Genomic DNA, 17,739 nt, shown 5'->3' on the forward strand with positions numbered 1-17,739 from the left:
TGTGTGCCGCACTTTGTGTGTGTGTGTGTGCGTCTGTGTTTGTGTGTGCGTCTGTGTGCGCGTGTCTGTGCATCTGTGTGTGTGCGTGCATGCGCGCTGTGTCTGTATGCGTCTGTGTGTGTGTGTCTGTGTATCTGTGTGTGCACGTCTCTGTGTCTGTGCATCTGTGTGCGTGCGTGCGTGTCTGCGCTGTGTCTGTGTGCATCTGTGTGTGCGTGCGTCTCACCAGGTGTGTCGGAGTAGCAGAGTCTCTGATCGATGCTCGTCCTGGGACGTCGAGCAGAGGCCACTGAAACGGCAGGTACTGTGGACAGAGACACAGGGGAAGTTAACACACTCGCTCACTTCATAAACCAGCATCATCTCTCATGCGTGTAAAGAAACCATGATAGCAAAGAGTACATCTTCACACACACACACACACACACACACACACACACACGCACACGCACACACACACACGCACACGCACACACACACACACACACACACGAGACTCGGGGTCTTTGTGTGCAGGATGTTACCGCTGAGCCACATATCCGCACCTCTGATAAAAGGTGAGATAACACAGTTCAACAGTGATCATCTCCCTCATGTTTACATTCTTTCTGCTGTTCAGACCCACACACACACACTCCCATAACGCACTTAAACGAGAGGAAACGCATGACTTACACAGGAGAAAAAGAAGTTATGGAGAAGAACTCTGTTGTGCATATTAGGGTTTGTAATCGAAACCTGTTTCCTAAACGACCGGTGTCTGCCAGACCGAATGACAAGGCTGATTTCGGTGACTCTTAAATGTCCGCGCTGCCCACTGATGCTCTCAAACCGATGTTAAAGGCTACCGAACGTATCGCTGCATGTCACGCAGCATGCAGTTACCCATCAGCTGGCTTAAACACGGTTAAAATGCTGACAGCAAAACCTGTCTAATGTGTGGCTGTATTTCTTTGGAAAGGATTCCAACAGCAGGACATGCAACAGTCTGCAGCTAAAGACACATAGGAGACTAGTTGACCTTTGAGACAATGTGGACACTGCCAGAGAAACAACATCAACGGGACACAATGCTGCGTTCAAGTGCACCTCGAAAAACTCAAGCTGAACGGTGTGTGTGTGTGTGCTCAGACAGTGTATGTGTGCTCAGACAGTGTATGTATGTGTGTGTGCTCAGAGAGTGTAAGTGCTTGCTCAGACAATGTGTGCGAGTGTGTGCGTGCGTGCTCAGAAAGTGTGTGTGTGTGCTCGCTCAGACAGTGTATATGTGTGTGTGTGTGTGTGCTCATACAGTGTATGTGTGTATGTGCTTGCTCAGACAATGTGTGAGAGTGTGAGTGAGTGAGTGAGTGTAAGTGAGTGTGTCAGTGTGAATGTGAGTGTGTGTGTGTGTCAGTGTGAATGTGTATGTGTGTGTGTCAGTGTGAATGTGTGTGTGTGTGTGTGTGTGTGCTCGCTCAGACAGTGTATATGTGTGTGTGTGTGCTCATAGAGTGTATGTGTGTATGTGCTTGCTCAGACAATGTGTGAGTGTGAGAGTGTGAGTGAGTGAGTGTAAGTGAGTGTGTCAGTGTGAGTGTGTGTGTGTGTGTCAGTGTGTAATGTGTGTGTGTGTGTGTGAGCTCTGGGTCTTCAGTTAGACAAAGAACAGAGTCCAAAGAGTTTGCCTTGGCCCCACCCCCCACACCACCGGGGTCCCACTGTTGACCGAGCAGTCTGAAACTGGGAGACCTCCCACCAAAAAGACACAGGAAGAAAAGAGGGGCCTTTGGTGCTCATTCAACTGTGAGTGACGTCAACAGACTCACAAATGTGACCTCTGACCCCCAAAGAGAGGAGAGAATCCAACAGCCGTTGGCGTACCAAATCTCCTCCTGACTAACAAGTGACGTGTTCTTATCTTTTAGTACTCCTATCTTAACCTCATTACCAGGGTGGTGATAACAACCTTTATTACCACAACACAGTGGAGGCTGCCTTTTAAAAAGGGTCACTAAAGGTGCTGACACACACTAACCCGATAATCGGCCGTGGGACAGTCTGGCGAGGTCGGTGACTCGAGTCTGTTCGGTGTGTCCCGTGCAGTCTGGGGGGGGGGGGCTGTCGGCGTTCATTTTGGGCGACCTGACGCGTTCAGTCGGAGGCACGGCAGTCGGGACTCACCCGGAAATGGCGAGCGGGAATGAGGTGACTAGAGTCTCTCAAAATCTGACAGATTCAGCAACTGCACGGCCTATTTCTCTCTTAAAATGTTCTTCAGAAACGCGTCCCGGTGAACTGTTTTAGTACGATTTGAGATATCGTATTCTGAACGAGCCGCCACGACAGTCTGGCTTTGAATTTCCGGAGAAAACAAACCCATGTGACGCGTTCGTCCAATCAGCTGCCGGTTTTCATTTCTTGGGCAACAATACAGATTGGCGCCGCCTGCTGCTATGGAGATGTATCCCGTCTCGTCTTTTCGGTGTGTTCTGGGGCACTTGTTGGACCAACACGGGGAGACTGATCATTTCGACCGGCTCTTCTGTCAACGGTCGGCCGTCTGGTCAGTGTGTAACCAGCTTTAGGGCAACTAACCCGTTAAATATCGTTATTGTCGGTGAATCTGTTGATTATTTTCTCGATTATTCCCATTTGTTGTTTTGTCTATAAACTTAAAAAATAAAAATGACTAGTGTAATAAGTTGACAACTGATCAATTAATCTACGCAGCTCTAATAAGTCTACTCTAGTAAAAAAAGTGTCCAGTATCTGCAACATGTCTTCCGTGGCTCTGGAGGAGTTTTCAAAAGCCTGAGAAAATAACCCTGATGATGTCACAGTGTTGTCATCAGGGCTATCTCAGCTTGGGTGCGGAGACAGAAAGCCCGCAATAACACGGACACAGACCCACAGACACACACACGTCTGTTTATTAAGCTGCAGGGAGAATTTGACAAAACACAGTTAAGTTTGCATTATGGGAAATGTAGTATCTATGGACTAAAAGTTAAGTATACCTGGGCATACTGAAGCCAATTAAAAACCCAGTTAAGAGCACACATGGACCAGAAGTCTGCTTTTTCCAGGAGAAATCAGGCTTTTTGCCTGAAGAAGACCCAGTAGAGTCGAAACGTTGCATTTGTATTAAATATGGGAGTTTAAGCAGTGTTGCGGACATCAAATTTATTTTCATTCTCTAATACCCTAACCTCATAACCTCATAAGCAGAACAGAAAGATACCCATACTGCCTAAAATGCTTGCATTGGTAACGGTGAGTGTGCGAGTCTCAGACCAATCCAATACCATGTAATTCAAAATAGACCTTGACTGACTGACTGTGAAACTAGATTACAAAAGAAAGATCATTCTCTGTATGTACTTGCTCACGTTTTACAAAAAAGGGTTCGACCTGAGCCGGGCCGTACGGCAATGCACCACATCCATAAAGGCTAAGTAGAAAATGGTATCGGGAGCATCGAGAATCAGAAAAGGATTTATTGCTTTTAAGTTAAGGAACACGTAGGAGGATTCTGCCTTTGTGGTTGTTGCCGCATACACACACACACAAACATATTAAAAAGGAATTTGTTTGAAAAGAAGTAACCCTCTTACTTAAAAGTTTCTGTTACATACAGTGTACTCACAAAGACGCATTGTGCGTGTCCTTGAGGCCTAACACATTCATTTCCTTCCTTTAACAAACTTAATGGGACCAGCTCATAAAAACATGGATCCATAGCAGTCAAAACCTCCACAGGGTCTCCTTAAGAACACATAAATGCACTGACTGCTAAACAGGGAAACAATAAATGTCCCCAGTCAGCACACTAATTGCATTTTCCTCTCATAATTACTCCTATCTCCAGCTCATCTTATTCTGCTTCAGACAACAATGCAAACACACATCTGCACACCTCCCCGCTCCGGCGTTTAAAACCTCATGACTTTTGCTTTTACCCGAGCCTGGACACACAAACACGCACAAGCACAGCAGTGTTCACATACAAGTACACACTGGAAAGAACAAACCCTGTTCTGTAGAAAAACACACACACACACACACACACACACACACACACACACACACACACACACACACACACACACACACACACACACACACACACACACACACACACACACACACACAGTCCCCCACTCTGAGGCCTGAGGAAGCTCTGACTGTGAGCGCTAACTGGATCCAGCTGTTGGAAATACCAGCGAAATCAATGCACAGTCTCACACACACAATCAGGGTCTATTACTGAAGGAAGCATAAAATCAGTGAGTGACTAGAGGGGAAAGTTATTAGGCCTGCTGCTGTTTACTGCTGCCGAGCACAAACACAGAGCCAACGTTCAAGACCGAGAAGCAGAGGATGAAACGAGCGCAGATAAACAGCGTGAAGATGTGCACAAAGCAGAGGAAAGGCTGAAGCTTGAAGAGTTTGCTATGAATAAAACTAAGAAGCAGAGTTGTGTATATATTATTGTCTTAATCTCTTCCGATTCTAATCTTTGCTTATCAATTAAAAAGGTTCTCATTGGAAACGCATTCTCACGTTTGAAAAGCTGCAAAACCGATCCATTTGTTCAGTTTATCGGATTTCATTGCACAGCTCCGTAGTGGTCTAGTCTGACCGTGTTGGTGTGAATTCATTGGCTTTTTCTTGAGAAGAAGTAACACGTAATGGCCGACTTTGAATGTGAAGAAATACTTTGTGTACTAACACTCGTATGGTTTTGACTTAATGGACAGATCCTGCAAAAGCACCTCTTTAAATCTTGTGTTTACCAGAGACGAGCTCACATGTTTCCCGGAAATAATCCATTCAGCATTAAAAAACAAAATCACTAATGGATTAAAGAAACCTGAGTCGACTAAGACCAAAACGACCGATTGGTCGACTTATCGTCTCAGAGGGGGCGGCTCGAGTGAGAATCTGTTATGATGGACGTTTTTAGTGTCTGTCTGTCTGTCTGTCTGTGTGTGTGTGTGGCAGTTGTTTTAGACAGGTCATCCTCTTGGTATTTTAAGACTTTGGAGACAATGTCGAGTAAACAGAGGAATTCTGGGATTGTTCTGCCGGCTGAAAGGGACCAACTTTAACTAAACAAGCACAGCCACATTCACATTCACACACACACACACACACACACACACACACACACACACAGCTTTGTCAACATAAATCTTTTTAAACAGAGTGAAAATAAAGTGAGACGCCTGCCACCTCTAGCATGATCAACACACACACCAGATAGCTTATCAGTGTCCTGCCTTTCACTGCTGCTCAGGTGTGACAGCCTTGTGTGTGTGTGTGTGTGTGTGTGTGTGTGTGTGTGTGTGTGTGTGTGTGTGTGTGTGTGTGTGTTGAAAAGTCAGCCAACCTGAGCCAACTGGGTGTTTTTACTCCTTACACAAAAGATTCACAACAAGACAAAAAAAACCGTTTCAGAACGTCAGAGAGAAAGGTTTCGGCGGTCTGAACCGGCCCGTCTCAGCTCGACTCAAACCGGCCGATGGAGTCGCCGCGACTCGGCTGCTCCAAGTCGCAGAGGCTGGTTTTACAACGTAGCAGAGAAGGAGGCAAAGAGAAAAAGCAACAAAACTTTCTAAGAAAACTGAAAAAAGCAACTTAACTGAAAATGCACCAAAAATGCACCAAATGCGCCAAAAATGTCGATAAAACAACGGGAGAAAGAGGCAAAAACCAGATGATGATGTCGCTGGGACTCAGCTGGTGGAGTCTCCAGAGGCTGGTTTTCCATTTTATTCCTAATCTGTGCGCTTGTTTAAATGGCAGAAATTCTCTGACGTCAGCTTGTTAAATGTGACCATGTTCTAGTGTCTTCTCTCCTCTGGGACCGGAAACTGAAGATCTTTGAGTTGTGGACAAAACAAAGACATCTGAGGACGTGATTTTGGGGCTTTTGGGGAACATTTTTCACCATTTTCTGACATTTTAGAGACAAAGAAATAATCTATTCATCCAGAAAATAATCCACACATTAAAATCAACGATTAAATATATAATAGTAAGCAAGTAACAGCCCTAGCCGCTCCGTTCATCTGCACAGAGTGAGCATAAAAGTTGCAGCTTATTAAAGCTGATTAAAACATAGGGCTGCTCGATTATGAAAAAAAATAAATATATAAAATCACAATTATTTCGGTCAATATTGAAATCACGATAATTTGACACGATTACTCGTTGACTTCTGGAAAGATGTTGCAATTATTGAACTTAAAAAACAGTGAGAAAATTTGCCTTAATACTTTTCCTATTTTAAACTTTTATTTTTTCCATTCACAAGAGAAAATAAGAGTTTACTTGCAAAACGCAATGAGCTTAAATAATGGTTTCTCTCGATCATTCAGTTTTTCTGATCATTGGGAGCAGAATTCATAATCACGATTACATTTTGATTAATTGCACAGCCCTATTAAAACAAGATATTTGTATAACTTTGGTCGTGCTGTTCGCGGCGCGTTTCGTTACGCTGCTGTCTTGTCTTTCTGAATGTGTCGTATTTGCAGTGTAGATATTTAACAGGCGAGAATGAAGCACGTGGACGTCTCCATCTGAGCGTGTGCAGAGCGGAGGAAGAGGTGAGCGGCCGACTGGAAGCAGGTGGGGGGGGGTAGGTAGCAGACAGGTTGTCTACATGCTGGCTCCCGCTTCCTGCCTTGAGTACACGAGTACAGTAAACAGCCAGTATTGTGGTTCAGGTAGCGTCCGACTCACGAGAGCGTGTTTACCTTGACTCGCCTTCGGGCTGGCAGACGCATCTCCGCCTCCTGTCTCTCATAAACACGACCTAACGCTCGCGCCGAGGAGGCTTGAACAGTACACAAGGTCTCCATTGTGTAAAGAGAGAAATGTGAGGGGAGAGAAGGAATAACTGTCGTCTCTGAGCACTAACAATCAGACAGGCTACAGCTACACTAGGGCTGGCACCGTATGCTTTTGTACCGATTTGATAGGATTTGTGTTGCTATTTTCATTTATGAGCGATTCCATAGTATTGAGTGTTGGAATTTTCCTGTCCTTCTTTAACAGAAGACAAAACTTAAACTTCTAGAGACTATATATCATGAGACATTTCTAAAAACTGATTGTTTTCTAAGAAGAATGAAGTCAGTCAGTCTGATATTTATGTCATTTAGAAAGAGGAACATAACATGGATTTGTGTGTGTATATATATATATATATATATATATATATATATATATATATATATATATATATATATATATATATATATATATATATATATATATATATGTGTGTGTGCGTGTGTGTGTGTGTGTGTGCCTGTATCTATGGGTGTCTATGTGTGCGTGTGTGTGTCTGTGTGGTTGTTTCTGTGTGTGTGTGTGTCTGTATGTCTGCGTGCATCTGTGTGTCTCTCTGCGTGTACAACTGTGTGCGTGTGTCTGCATCTGTGTGTGTGTCTGTGTGTCTATGCGTGTGTCTGTATGTCTGCTTGTGTGCGTCTGTGTGTATCTGTGTGTGAGACTGTGTGGTGTGTGTGTCTATGCGTGTGTCTGTATGTCTGCGTCTGTGTGTATCAGTGTGTGAGACTGTGTGGTGTGTGTGTCTGTGTGTCTATGCGTGTGTCTGTATGTCTGCTTGTGTGCGTCTGTGTGTGTGAGACTGTGTGTGGTGTGTGCATGCGTGTGTGTGTGTCCGGAGAAGCCATGGGCAGTGTGTTAGGTATAATGAGATGTAACGACCCCCCTGTGGAGCCATGCATTAGGACCATTCAGACTGTGCTAATAACAACAATGGGCCGCTAACTGAGGGGGGAGGGCGTTACAAAGCTGAGGAATGCAGGTGTTTGTGTGAGTGGGTTCGGCTGTGTGTTTAGCCTACATGTGCGTCTGGGCTAAATCCACAGAGGACAGACTTTCAAAACAAACCAGAGAAGGAAAAGAATTCACAAACCTGTGTCCCTGGGCATCAATCGGAGCGCTACAAACCTTACAAACTAACTCACTAGTTCAGCAGTTAAATGAGAATATGTTCCAGTTTGTGACAGTCAACTTAATATATTTGAGTTGCGGATAAAAACCAACATTTTCTGACATTATGGATTAGTTGTTTGGTCTCTAAAATCAGCCAAGGATGAGGGGGAAATTTGTCTTGGGCATAGTGCTACAATCTGTTGCTGCACAACACAAACCTGTAACAGAAAACCCATTCAAAAATCAACATAAAAACATAAGATCATAAGATCAACGAAGCATCTCAGGACATAAAAAGAAGGATACATGCCTGTACAGACAAGACAACACCTTAAAAACGGTAACTGTAATCATTAAAGTGCGAAGTGCAAAAACTGCTGGTGCATTTATTGCACTTTTGCGCCGCTGTGCTAAGATTTACCAACTTAAAATAGTCGGCGATTAATTGAATAGTTGACAACTCATCGATTCATCTTTGCCGCTCTACCAAAAAAGCCGAGCCTAAACACATTGGAATCAGCTCCCCGAGCATGTGCACGTGTAACTGTATGACCCCGAGTGAATGACCTCAGTGGCTTCGGTGGGAGCTGCAGCACTGCTACCAGCCCTCTGTTGGTATTGTGCAGGTTTTATTCCACACAAGAATCTGTTGTTTTAACTGCCCATGAAGACCACACCCTGCACAAACCAGACCGTGAACCGCTCACACAGCCTCACCACAACCTTGTGCCCAACTGTCCTCTGCAATAATATTTTGCTTCAAATAAATTCCTGGTTGCGCCAACGAGGCAATTTTCAGATTAGTGGCCATGAGTGTTACTGTATTAAACCATCGCCCAGTGTCCCTCTAATCCCTGCTGAGCTTCCATAAAGCTTTAGATTAGAAATTGGGCAACACGCTGTCGAACCCACTGTGCAGCAGCCAGCTAGAGCAGCTAATCTACTGCACAGCAGCAGCCATGATGGGAGCTTCATTTCTGCTGCAGGCGGGCAACTTCACCCCCCAGACTCTGTCCAGGCCTGTCCAACCCTAGCATCACAAACCACCTTATCATAACACACACACACACACACACACACACACACACACACACACACACACACACACACACACACACACACACACACACACACACACACACACACACACACACACACACACACACACACAGGGAGACACAGAGAGAGAGAGAGAGACAAACACACACACACACACACACACACACACACACACAGAGAGAGACACACACACACACACACACACACAGGGAGACACAGAGAGAGAGAGAGACAAACACACACGCGCACACACACACAGAGGGACACACACAGGGGGAGACACACACGCGCACACACACAGAGAGAGAGAAAGACAGAGACACACACACACAGAGAGAGAGAGACACACACACACACACACACACACAGAGAGAAAGACAGAGACACACACACACACACACAGAGAGGGACACACACACAGACAGAGGGAGACAGAGAGAGACACACACACACAGAGAGAGAGGGACACACACAGGGGGAGACACACGCGATGTGATTCATGATTTTAAGTTCAATATTAAGGATTTTCTTAACAGAATGAGCTGCAGCTAAATTGAAAAACTTATGTTACCTTTTATTTTTCTATAAACTGCAAAACAACAGATGTGTCCCCTTATCAAAAGTGACTCTGAAAATGTATTTTATCTTTAAGAACAAAAGAAAGAAAAAATCCCACATCAACATACAGTAACTAAAATATAAAAAAATGTTCTTTAAATAAATGAACTGAGAACACGTAGTGACGCCTGAAGTCAAACAAGTGAAATCTAAAACAGATTACGCCCTGGGCCGTTTAGAAACGTATGAACTTTACACATTTAGATATCTATTTTGAACCGATCCACGATGCATCCTTACATCCCTGAATGCAAATGCACAAAAGCTTGCAGGACAATGGGGGGGGGGGGTGTCGGTGGTATCGGGGTCTCAATCAGTCAAACAACTTCTCCACAGTGTGAGGCAGCTAGAACCGGCTGCTGTGGCTTTGAGTTACACACACACACACACACACACACACACACACACACACACACACACACACACACACACACACACACACACACACACACACACACACACACACACACACACACACACACACACACACACACACACAAATTAATTTATACTTCTGCTTCAGCCACAGCTTCACAAACCAAGCCTCTGCAAAGACAATACTGATAGAAGCTAGTTTACCTAATTTTAGACCTATAAGACACCAGTTAACAATAGCCGGAGCTAAACAGTTTATGCATTCAATGATCTTCTCACATTTTATCTTACTGTTCTACAAGCTGGTCCCAGGCGGGTGGGACTACGCTAAAACCCTTGTGTACCCTTTACAAACAAGCTGTCAAAGTTCTTGACAAAACAAGCCAAGAAACTACCACCACTGCACCATCATAAAAAAAAAAAACACAACCTACTAACCTTTGACAGTTTTCTCTGTTTTGCAGAAATGTGCCTGATGTATAAATTGACCCATGATCTTGCACCACCACCACTCAAGCAATGTGTGTCATTTTGCAGAGATAATGTAAGGCTCTCCAGTGCTTCTGTAAGAGGTGACCGTTACACTCAATTTAGGAAGACTACATTTGGTCAGCTTTTTCCATTTACTGTAGTAGAAACGTGCAAGAGATTGTGCAAGTCTCAGCAGTTTTAAAAAGGTCCTTAAAGACTTGGCTGAAGGCGACTCAACTATGCGATCATTGATCTTTTTATTACATGGAATGTGTATTTTGTATTCTGGTTTATATGTGACGTAATGCTTGTCACATGTTGTTTGTGGGTAAGTTTTTATCTGTTTTAAAAGTATTGTCTATAGTGTCTATATTTTCCTTGTATCTCCCTTGCCCAGGGACCACAGATGTAAAAACTTTCAAACTCAGAAAGCAGCAAATCCTCGCTCTGGAGAAGCTAGAACCATGAAGATGTTCCATCTAACAGCTAACTAAACTGACATCTGCACGTCACCGTTTACTGTGAGCAGCGGCTGGATTCTGGCGATACAACGATATAGCGCGAGAATCGGCGATTACATAATCGCACGACAAATCCATCTCGTCAGGCTTTCAGAATCAGAACTGTGCGCTCCATTTGTAATCGGAGGTTGGATTTTCCCGAGGTCAAAGAATATAAAATATAAAAAATACAAAAACGAGGCTGCTCCGTGCATCAGCAGTTGTGAAAGCTGTAGTAACGCAAAGTTATAAGCACTTCTGTCTAATTTGTGTCTCTCAGCAGTCGTTCACTAGGGGTGGGAATCACCACAGACCTCACGATACGATATCATCACGATACTTATGTCACGATACAATATTATTGCAATATTCTGCGATATATTGCAATGTATTACCTTTTTTTCCCCAACTTAAATTTTTCCAAATTTCAAAATTATGTCCCCAAAAGAAAACCGTCAACATCTGTTTTGTCTAAAAAGACACATTTCTCTGTTTGTTCATCTCATTTCAATTTTATTGCTGCAAAATGGGATTGTCAAGCAGACAAACTGACCAACACATATATAATAAAAGATCGATACTTGGCGTCTGTGTATCGATACAGTATTGCCACGGAAAATATTGCGATACTATGCTGTACCGATTTTTTCCCCCACCCCTATCGTTCACACGGTGCTGTCCATGTTCTATCTGTGGACACGCTGCTACGCTGTTTGTACGCACAAAAACAGCGTTGTTATAAACTGGCTACGCTGCCAACGGCTAACCTGGCTGGAGCTAACGGGAAATGGAAAGCACTATTTTTGATCCCCTGGGGAGATCGTTTAGTTGCAGTTGCTCGCGCTCAAATTCAAGGTAAAGAAAAGAGCGAGTCAATGAGTGTATGAAGTATAAAGTTGCATAGCTACAGTAGAAAAACAAAAACGTAAAGTAGAAGTAAGGTGAGAGTAGGTTAAAAAGATTTGTGTCTAAAACAGAGGATTGTACAGATGCTATGGTAGTGCACAGTGAACATAAATAAAGCGCTTGTGTCTGAACCAGCAGCTCAACGAACCAATCGGTGTCTGCCAGCTATGGCCGTGGTTTAGGTGTGTGTGTGTGTGTGTGTGTGTGTGTGTGTGTGTGTGTGTGTGTGTGATGGCAGCGACCGTTGATTCAAAACAACAATGGCGGAAGTGGTAGACTGATGGTTCGTCCAATCACCTGCCAGGTATTTTTTTTAAAGTGCCCAAACAGTTTCCAATGACTGCTTCCCAGATGGTTCTGTGATAACCAAACATCAGGCTCGCCAGGGTTTTGCCCCCAGTGTACTGCAGGCCTAAGCTACTGGAAATTAGTATTTTTAAATGTATTTTTTCAGCTACAGCTGGGCGGCTCAGTTGGAAACTTAAGATGTGGTCGTATATTTTTTTTTTTAGCCCTGCCTTAGAAAAAGGGCCCTATGGAATCCATCTTACAGCTTTTTTTAAATTCTCTATTTTGTGACTCCATCCATTATTCTGGTATCACACAATCTACCTTAATGCTGTCATCAGCGTGTGACCGGGCCCAAAGACACTCGCCACCGGGCTAGACAACTTTTCTGGGAGGAAACCTGGATGTCGCACCAGGTGCAGAACAACCAAACCGGTCTTTCTCCCCAAAAAACAAATATTAAAACCAAACACACTGCGTTTATATAGACAGGGAACTGTTGGCAGTGGTTGACTTACCGTCCTGGCACTTGGTGGGAGAGCTCCGTTGGCGAGGTAGGGACTGCAGAGGTTCCCCAGGTCCGGGATCATGAAGAAGGGATATCCAACGTAGGGGGAGTGCTGGAAGAGGCCGGCGTCCTGCTGCCTCCGCAGGGCTGAGGAACAAGTTCAACGTCACAGTGAGCAACAAAAGGGTCCCAAAGATCAGCTCGCCCATCATGGGGTTTCATTATAATTTAACAGGTTGTGTGGCTCCTTCGATGGCTCCATAGGCATGCTAATTAGCCCGACACATTGTTAGCCTAATGTGATGGCTGTGCTTTGTTGCCGGCTAACGTGCGGTAGCTGAGGGTCATTATTTGGCTATTGCTCACCTGGTGGGTTGAGCTGGATAGCTTTGCAATTAGCATGCTTTTAGCCGTTGATATTGTAAGCAAAAGTGAATACAGCCTGATCCAGAGGGTGTGGGTGCAGGTAAAACAGGGAGGGGGCTGGTTCTTTTGGAGCCTTCTCTCCAAACTCAACCAAACACCAGTTGGTTTTTTTATTTTATCTTTAATTTACCAGGAATATACCCATTTAGATTCAGAAACTCTTCTACAAAAAGAGTCCTGGCCGAGACCAACGCGTACAAAGTTTCAACTAAAAGAACAAACAGACTTAAAACAAAACAGCCGATTACACCAAACAATGTACATTGAGTAATCAAATGGTCCTTAATCTGGCCTATAATCGTGCATGCTAATAAAATAATCTAGTTTAAAAGGCGACTCTGTAGCTCACACCAAGATGAGGCAGCGAAAACTTTAAAAGCATGGGCTGAAGTTTATTCTTGTGAGTCTGTCTCTTTAAGAGAAAAGCAGGGCCGGCGCGTGTGTTTGGGCAGTGTGTTGTAGAGCGAGTGAGAGAGCGACAGTGGTTAGCTTCGGAGCGAGTAGCGGCTCTACAGGCACAGTGGAAGAAACAAAGTGTCTCCACTTACCTACGAATGTAGCAACTCAGTGGCATGAACTATATGTGCAATAATACAACCTGTGCAATACCGTTTCCATGCTTGTAAAATGCTTGTTCATAGATTTATTGACTGGGATGACTGTGCACGAGTGTATAATAAGAGTAATTGTGCATTTATTACTTTAAGTACTTTTACATTCAGGTACGCCACAGCAAATCTCGCTGTACACAAGCTTGTCTATTTTGACTGATCCGGCCGCGCTGAAAGCGAGAAGCATGAAAAAACTATTTTACTCTCACACACACACACACTCAGTTTCATCCCATGTTTCCGCTATTTGGTAAGAGAGGTCAAGATACAAGTTTCTCGTACCAGAAGGGTTGCTAATGAACGGCTGCTGGTTAGACTAGTGGAACCAGTTACACAGTCATGGCGGCTTCCACTTGAAGTTGCTTTTCTCGGTTAATACACTGCATATATCTAAAGTATATTATTCTTGCTATTGCGCATATCTGTACATGTTGTTCATACATTGTTCATATTACATAGCCATATGTATTCTGTTCTTATAAGGTAACTGCTAATACACTGCACATATTTATATTTAATTTATATTACTCAAAACCACCTTCTGTAAACCAACTGTACACTACTGTCTACACTGCACTATATCTCTTGTCCTGTCTATACTTTGTATATCACATTGCACTTTTCTGCTCTTTTTGCACTTCTGGTTGGACGCCAACTGCATTTCGTTGTCTTTGTACTCTGCACAATGACAATAAAGTTGAATCTAATCTAATCTTCTCAAGCCAGTTGGGCCAGTCCACTGTAGTCAAACCTGAGCAGATAGCATGACAGTATAAAGCCGAGCCATGTCGCAGAGTGTCTGCTCTTTGCTTAGGGAAGGATAATAGAGCTTCAAGGATGCATCGATGAATCACCAGCTATTTTGATAACGATTCAAATCATTTTTTTTTATGAAAAAACAGTCAAGCTTCTCTGATCCCAGCTTGTTAAATGTGACTGTGTTCTAGTTTCTTCTCTCCTCTGTGACAGCAAACTGAATATCTTTGAGTTGTGGAACAAAACAAGACATTTGAGGACGTCATCTTGGGCTTTTTGGGGGAAACACTGATCCATCATTTTTTCTTACAATTTTCTAACCTTTTTATAAACCAAACAACTAATCCATTCATCCAGGAAATCCACCGATTAAATCGACTTTGAAAATAATCGCTAGTTGCAGCCCTACTCTCAGCAGGCACGTTACGTTTACTTGTATAGTGAAGTCTGTGAGACATAGTAGCATTAGTAGCACTAAAAAAAAAGTGTGTTAATTACCTTCCTGAAACAGATAATTCTGCCTGGCCCTGCTCTCCGCATCTGGATTGGTCCTGGGGCGTCTGTCTGCCTGCACACAGACACACACAAACACAGAGAAGCGTAAACAAAGATAGAGCGAGCATTGTGGATGCTGTGGAAAAGCACACAAACAAACTCCACTGGGGCTCTAATTAAAAGTTTTAAATCTGGTCCAGTGTATTTCCTGGCTTTGTGGAAGCCTTATGTGTTCGTCGAAGGGGTTTAGGCGTCCTTCCCCAAGAAAATGTGACTATTCTCAATATAAAGAAAATGCCATTTCCCCCCCCAAACATTTTGTGTCTCTTTGTGGGATACTGTCTCTGTGGGTTTTAATGTCTCTTTTTTTGGTCATTTGTGTTTTCTTTGGGGTTGTTTTGAGTCTCTGTGGTCATCTGGCGTCCCTTTATAGTCGGTTTGTGTCCCTGTGTGGTAGTTTTGGGTCTCTTTTTTACATTATTTTGGACCGTTATTATCACCATATCTGTGTCTAAAACATTGGAAAAGCTAGAGCTATCTAATAAATACATAACTCTCAAAATGCTTAATGACAAAACTTGCTTAAGAAGTCCAACTACAACCATTAGCTCTTAGAAAAGTCTTTTAGTTATATTCATTAGGCTTAGCTGTTAGCTGCACCTAAACCTTATAATCTTCAAGCTTTTTGAGTATTTATTCATTATCTACCCTAGCTTTTCCAATGTTTAAGACACAGATATGCAGGGTCCAAAATAAACTTTTTTTGTCCACCGGCCCACTCAATAGATAGCCATCGTTTTTTGGGGGGCTGGTAAGTAAAGTAAATCTACCATCAGCCACTTGTGCATTTGGCTAGTAGATGGTGCTAATTCTGGACCCTGCATATATGGTAATAATAGTTCAAAATGATGTGGAAATGAAACCCCAAAGAAAGAAAAAAGATCACAACAACAAAAAGAGACAACACGACTACAAAGAGACCCAAAAAATCCACAAAGAGACCCAACATTTATGGTGAAATGTATTGAAAAACTTCCCATTTTCTTGAGGAAGGACCTCGAAACCATACTGTGCACTCAAGTCTTCCACAAAGCTAGGGGGGGAACCACTGCTGGGGATCTAATTAAAAGTTGATAAGTGGGTCCAACTTACCTCGGAGTCTGAGCTGGACTCGGACTCGTTGACCAGAGAGGACTTTACGTCGTCTAGGTCCCGTTCAGAGGACACATTCCTCTTTTCCTCTTGTTCCCCTTCGTCTTTAAACGCAATGAGTTCATCGTTTGCTCCCAAGTCGTCTCCGTCTGCCCCGTTTAGCTGCGGCATGTTTGGACGTTAGCTGCTAACATTGAAAAAAAAAAAAAAGGGGTTTGAGTTTAGCCCGAGTTACAGTCGGTTTGAAAAACAACAACAACACACCTACATGACTAGAAAACCTTTAAGAAAACATTCAGCTTACGTTAAATGCGTGCTGCACGCACCACACGCTGTGTTAACTGCTTGTTTTGTCCGTTGAGGGTAGAAGGGATACAGCTACGGCGACGCACCAAAACGAATAGTTACGTTTCGGTGAGAGGGAAAAATAAAATCGTGGTTTGGATTAAAACACTCCGAATGAACGAACACACGTTTCCTGGGTGAAAGCGTTAACATTATATTATTAAATAAAAGTATATTTAGGGATATTTAGCGTAATTTTGCGTAACTTCCGGCCGGAGCTGTATCCATTCTAGTCACAACCAAAACTATCTTACAAGCTAGCCTAGCTAGCCTAGCTTAGCTACCTGCGGCGTTCACTGACGTCGAATTCCTGAGGTGTGGAAGAAGTCCTCCTTGAGCTGGTTTCCACCGAGAAAAGAGTCCATAAAAAGCAGTGCAGTGACAGGAAACGCTCAAAACGGTTAAAAAAATCACAATAACAATCACTCATAACCGACTCAGGGCCGTTGACATTATGAAACCGAGCGTGGAGCAGTCGCTCCGACCGAAAAGTTTACGCGCAGTTAACGTCACTCCAGGGGAAAAAGTAGAGGCCCGTTTTGATTTAATTCCAACATCGTTAGTCCGGTTTAAAACACGCATAATTCCCACTAAAGGCGTTTTTAAAACGGTCGTTTCCGCATTTTCAAAAAAAACCCTCTCGCTGATTCAAGTCGATTTGGTGGAAGAAGGAGCTTCTGGAGTGGTTGAAGGGAAAAGACTGCGCGAGGCTGTCCGTCGGAACACACTGGAGGGGCTGGGCTGGAGCTCCGTGACGTTACAGACCCTGGATCAGTTCAGCGAAGCGCGCTCCCGCTGTTCCACAAGCACGAGGGCGAGCAAACTGAACTGATCCCGGATCAGGCAGCACAACAGGTTGATCCCATTTGTTTGCAGGAGAGAAGGAGGCACAAAAGAAGGAGGGAGGAGGAGTTTAAGATGGGACAAAAAGGACACTTTTATTGGACCTTAAAGCAGCAGTTAGACACTTCTCTGACCTCTTGACCTACGAGGAGGGAAACAAGCGGGTCTTTATGTTGTTTTGATAAGTGGAAGAAGTACTCAGATTACTAAAGTAAAAGTACTAATAGGCTACCACACTGTTACAAACAGAGACTGTTTAAAACTACAAGTCAAAGTCCTGCATCGTAAATTGTAAATGTAAATATAACCAAAACTGGGCTTTTCCCTTAGTTTTTGTCCCTTTTTTAATGTTTTTCCTTTTATCAGTTTTTTCCCGCCTTTTACGAGTTTTTTTGGGACACTTTTTTCAATGTTTTTGTCTCCTTTTTTT

At 43.6% G+C, this 17,739-nt stretch overlaps 1 protein-coding gene across 1 annotated transcript in view; it reads right to left on the reverse strand.

Annotated features, from left to right (window-relative positions):
* Positions 1-17,239, reverse strand: part of LOC120545078 (transcription factor 7-like 1-B) — a 30,777-nt gene extending 13,538 nt beyond the window's left edge. Inside the window, exons 1-5 of the mRNA XM_039779070.1 lie at positions 16,751-17,239; positions 16,122-16,308; positions 14,973-15,042; positions 12,692-12,828; positions 227-304 (exon numbers count right to left, since the gene is read on the reverse strand). Of these exons, the coding sequence (XP_039635004.1) occupies positions 227-304; positions 12,692-12,828; positions 14,973-15,042; positions 16,122-16,292 (456 nt within the window). The 5' untranslated portion in view covers positions 16,293-16,308; positions 16,751-17,239. The remainder of the gene's footprint in view (positions 1-226; positions 305-12,691; positions 12,829-14,972; positions 15,043-16,121; positions 16,309-16,750) is intronic.
* Between the last annotated feature and the right edge of the window lie 500 nt (positions 17,240-17,739).

Source organism: Perca fluviatilis, chromosome 17 (genome assembly GCF_010015445.1).
Source record: "Perca fluviatilis chromosome 17, GENO_Pfluv_1.0, whole genome shotgun sequence".
Classification (NCBI taxonomy): domain Eukaryota; kingdom Metazoa; phylum Chordata; class Actinopteri; order Perciformes; family Percidae; genus Perca; species Perca fluviatilis.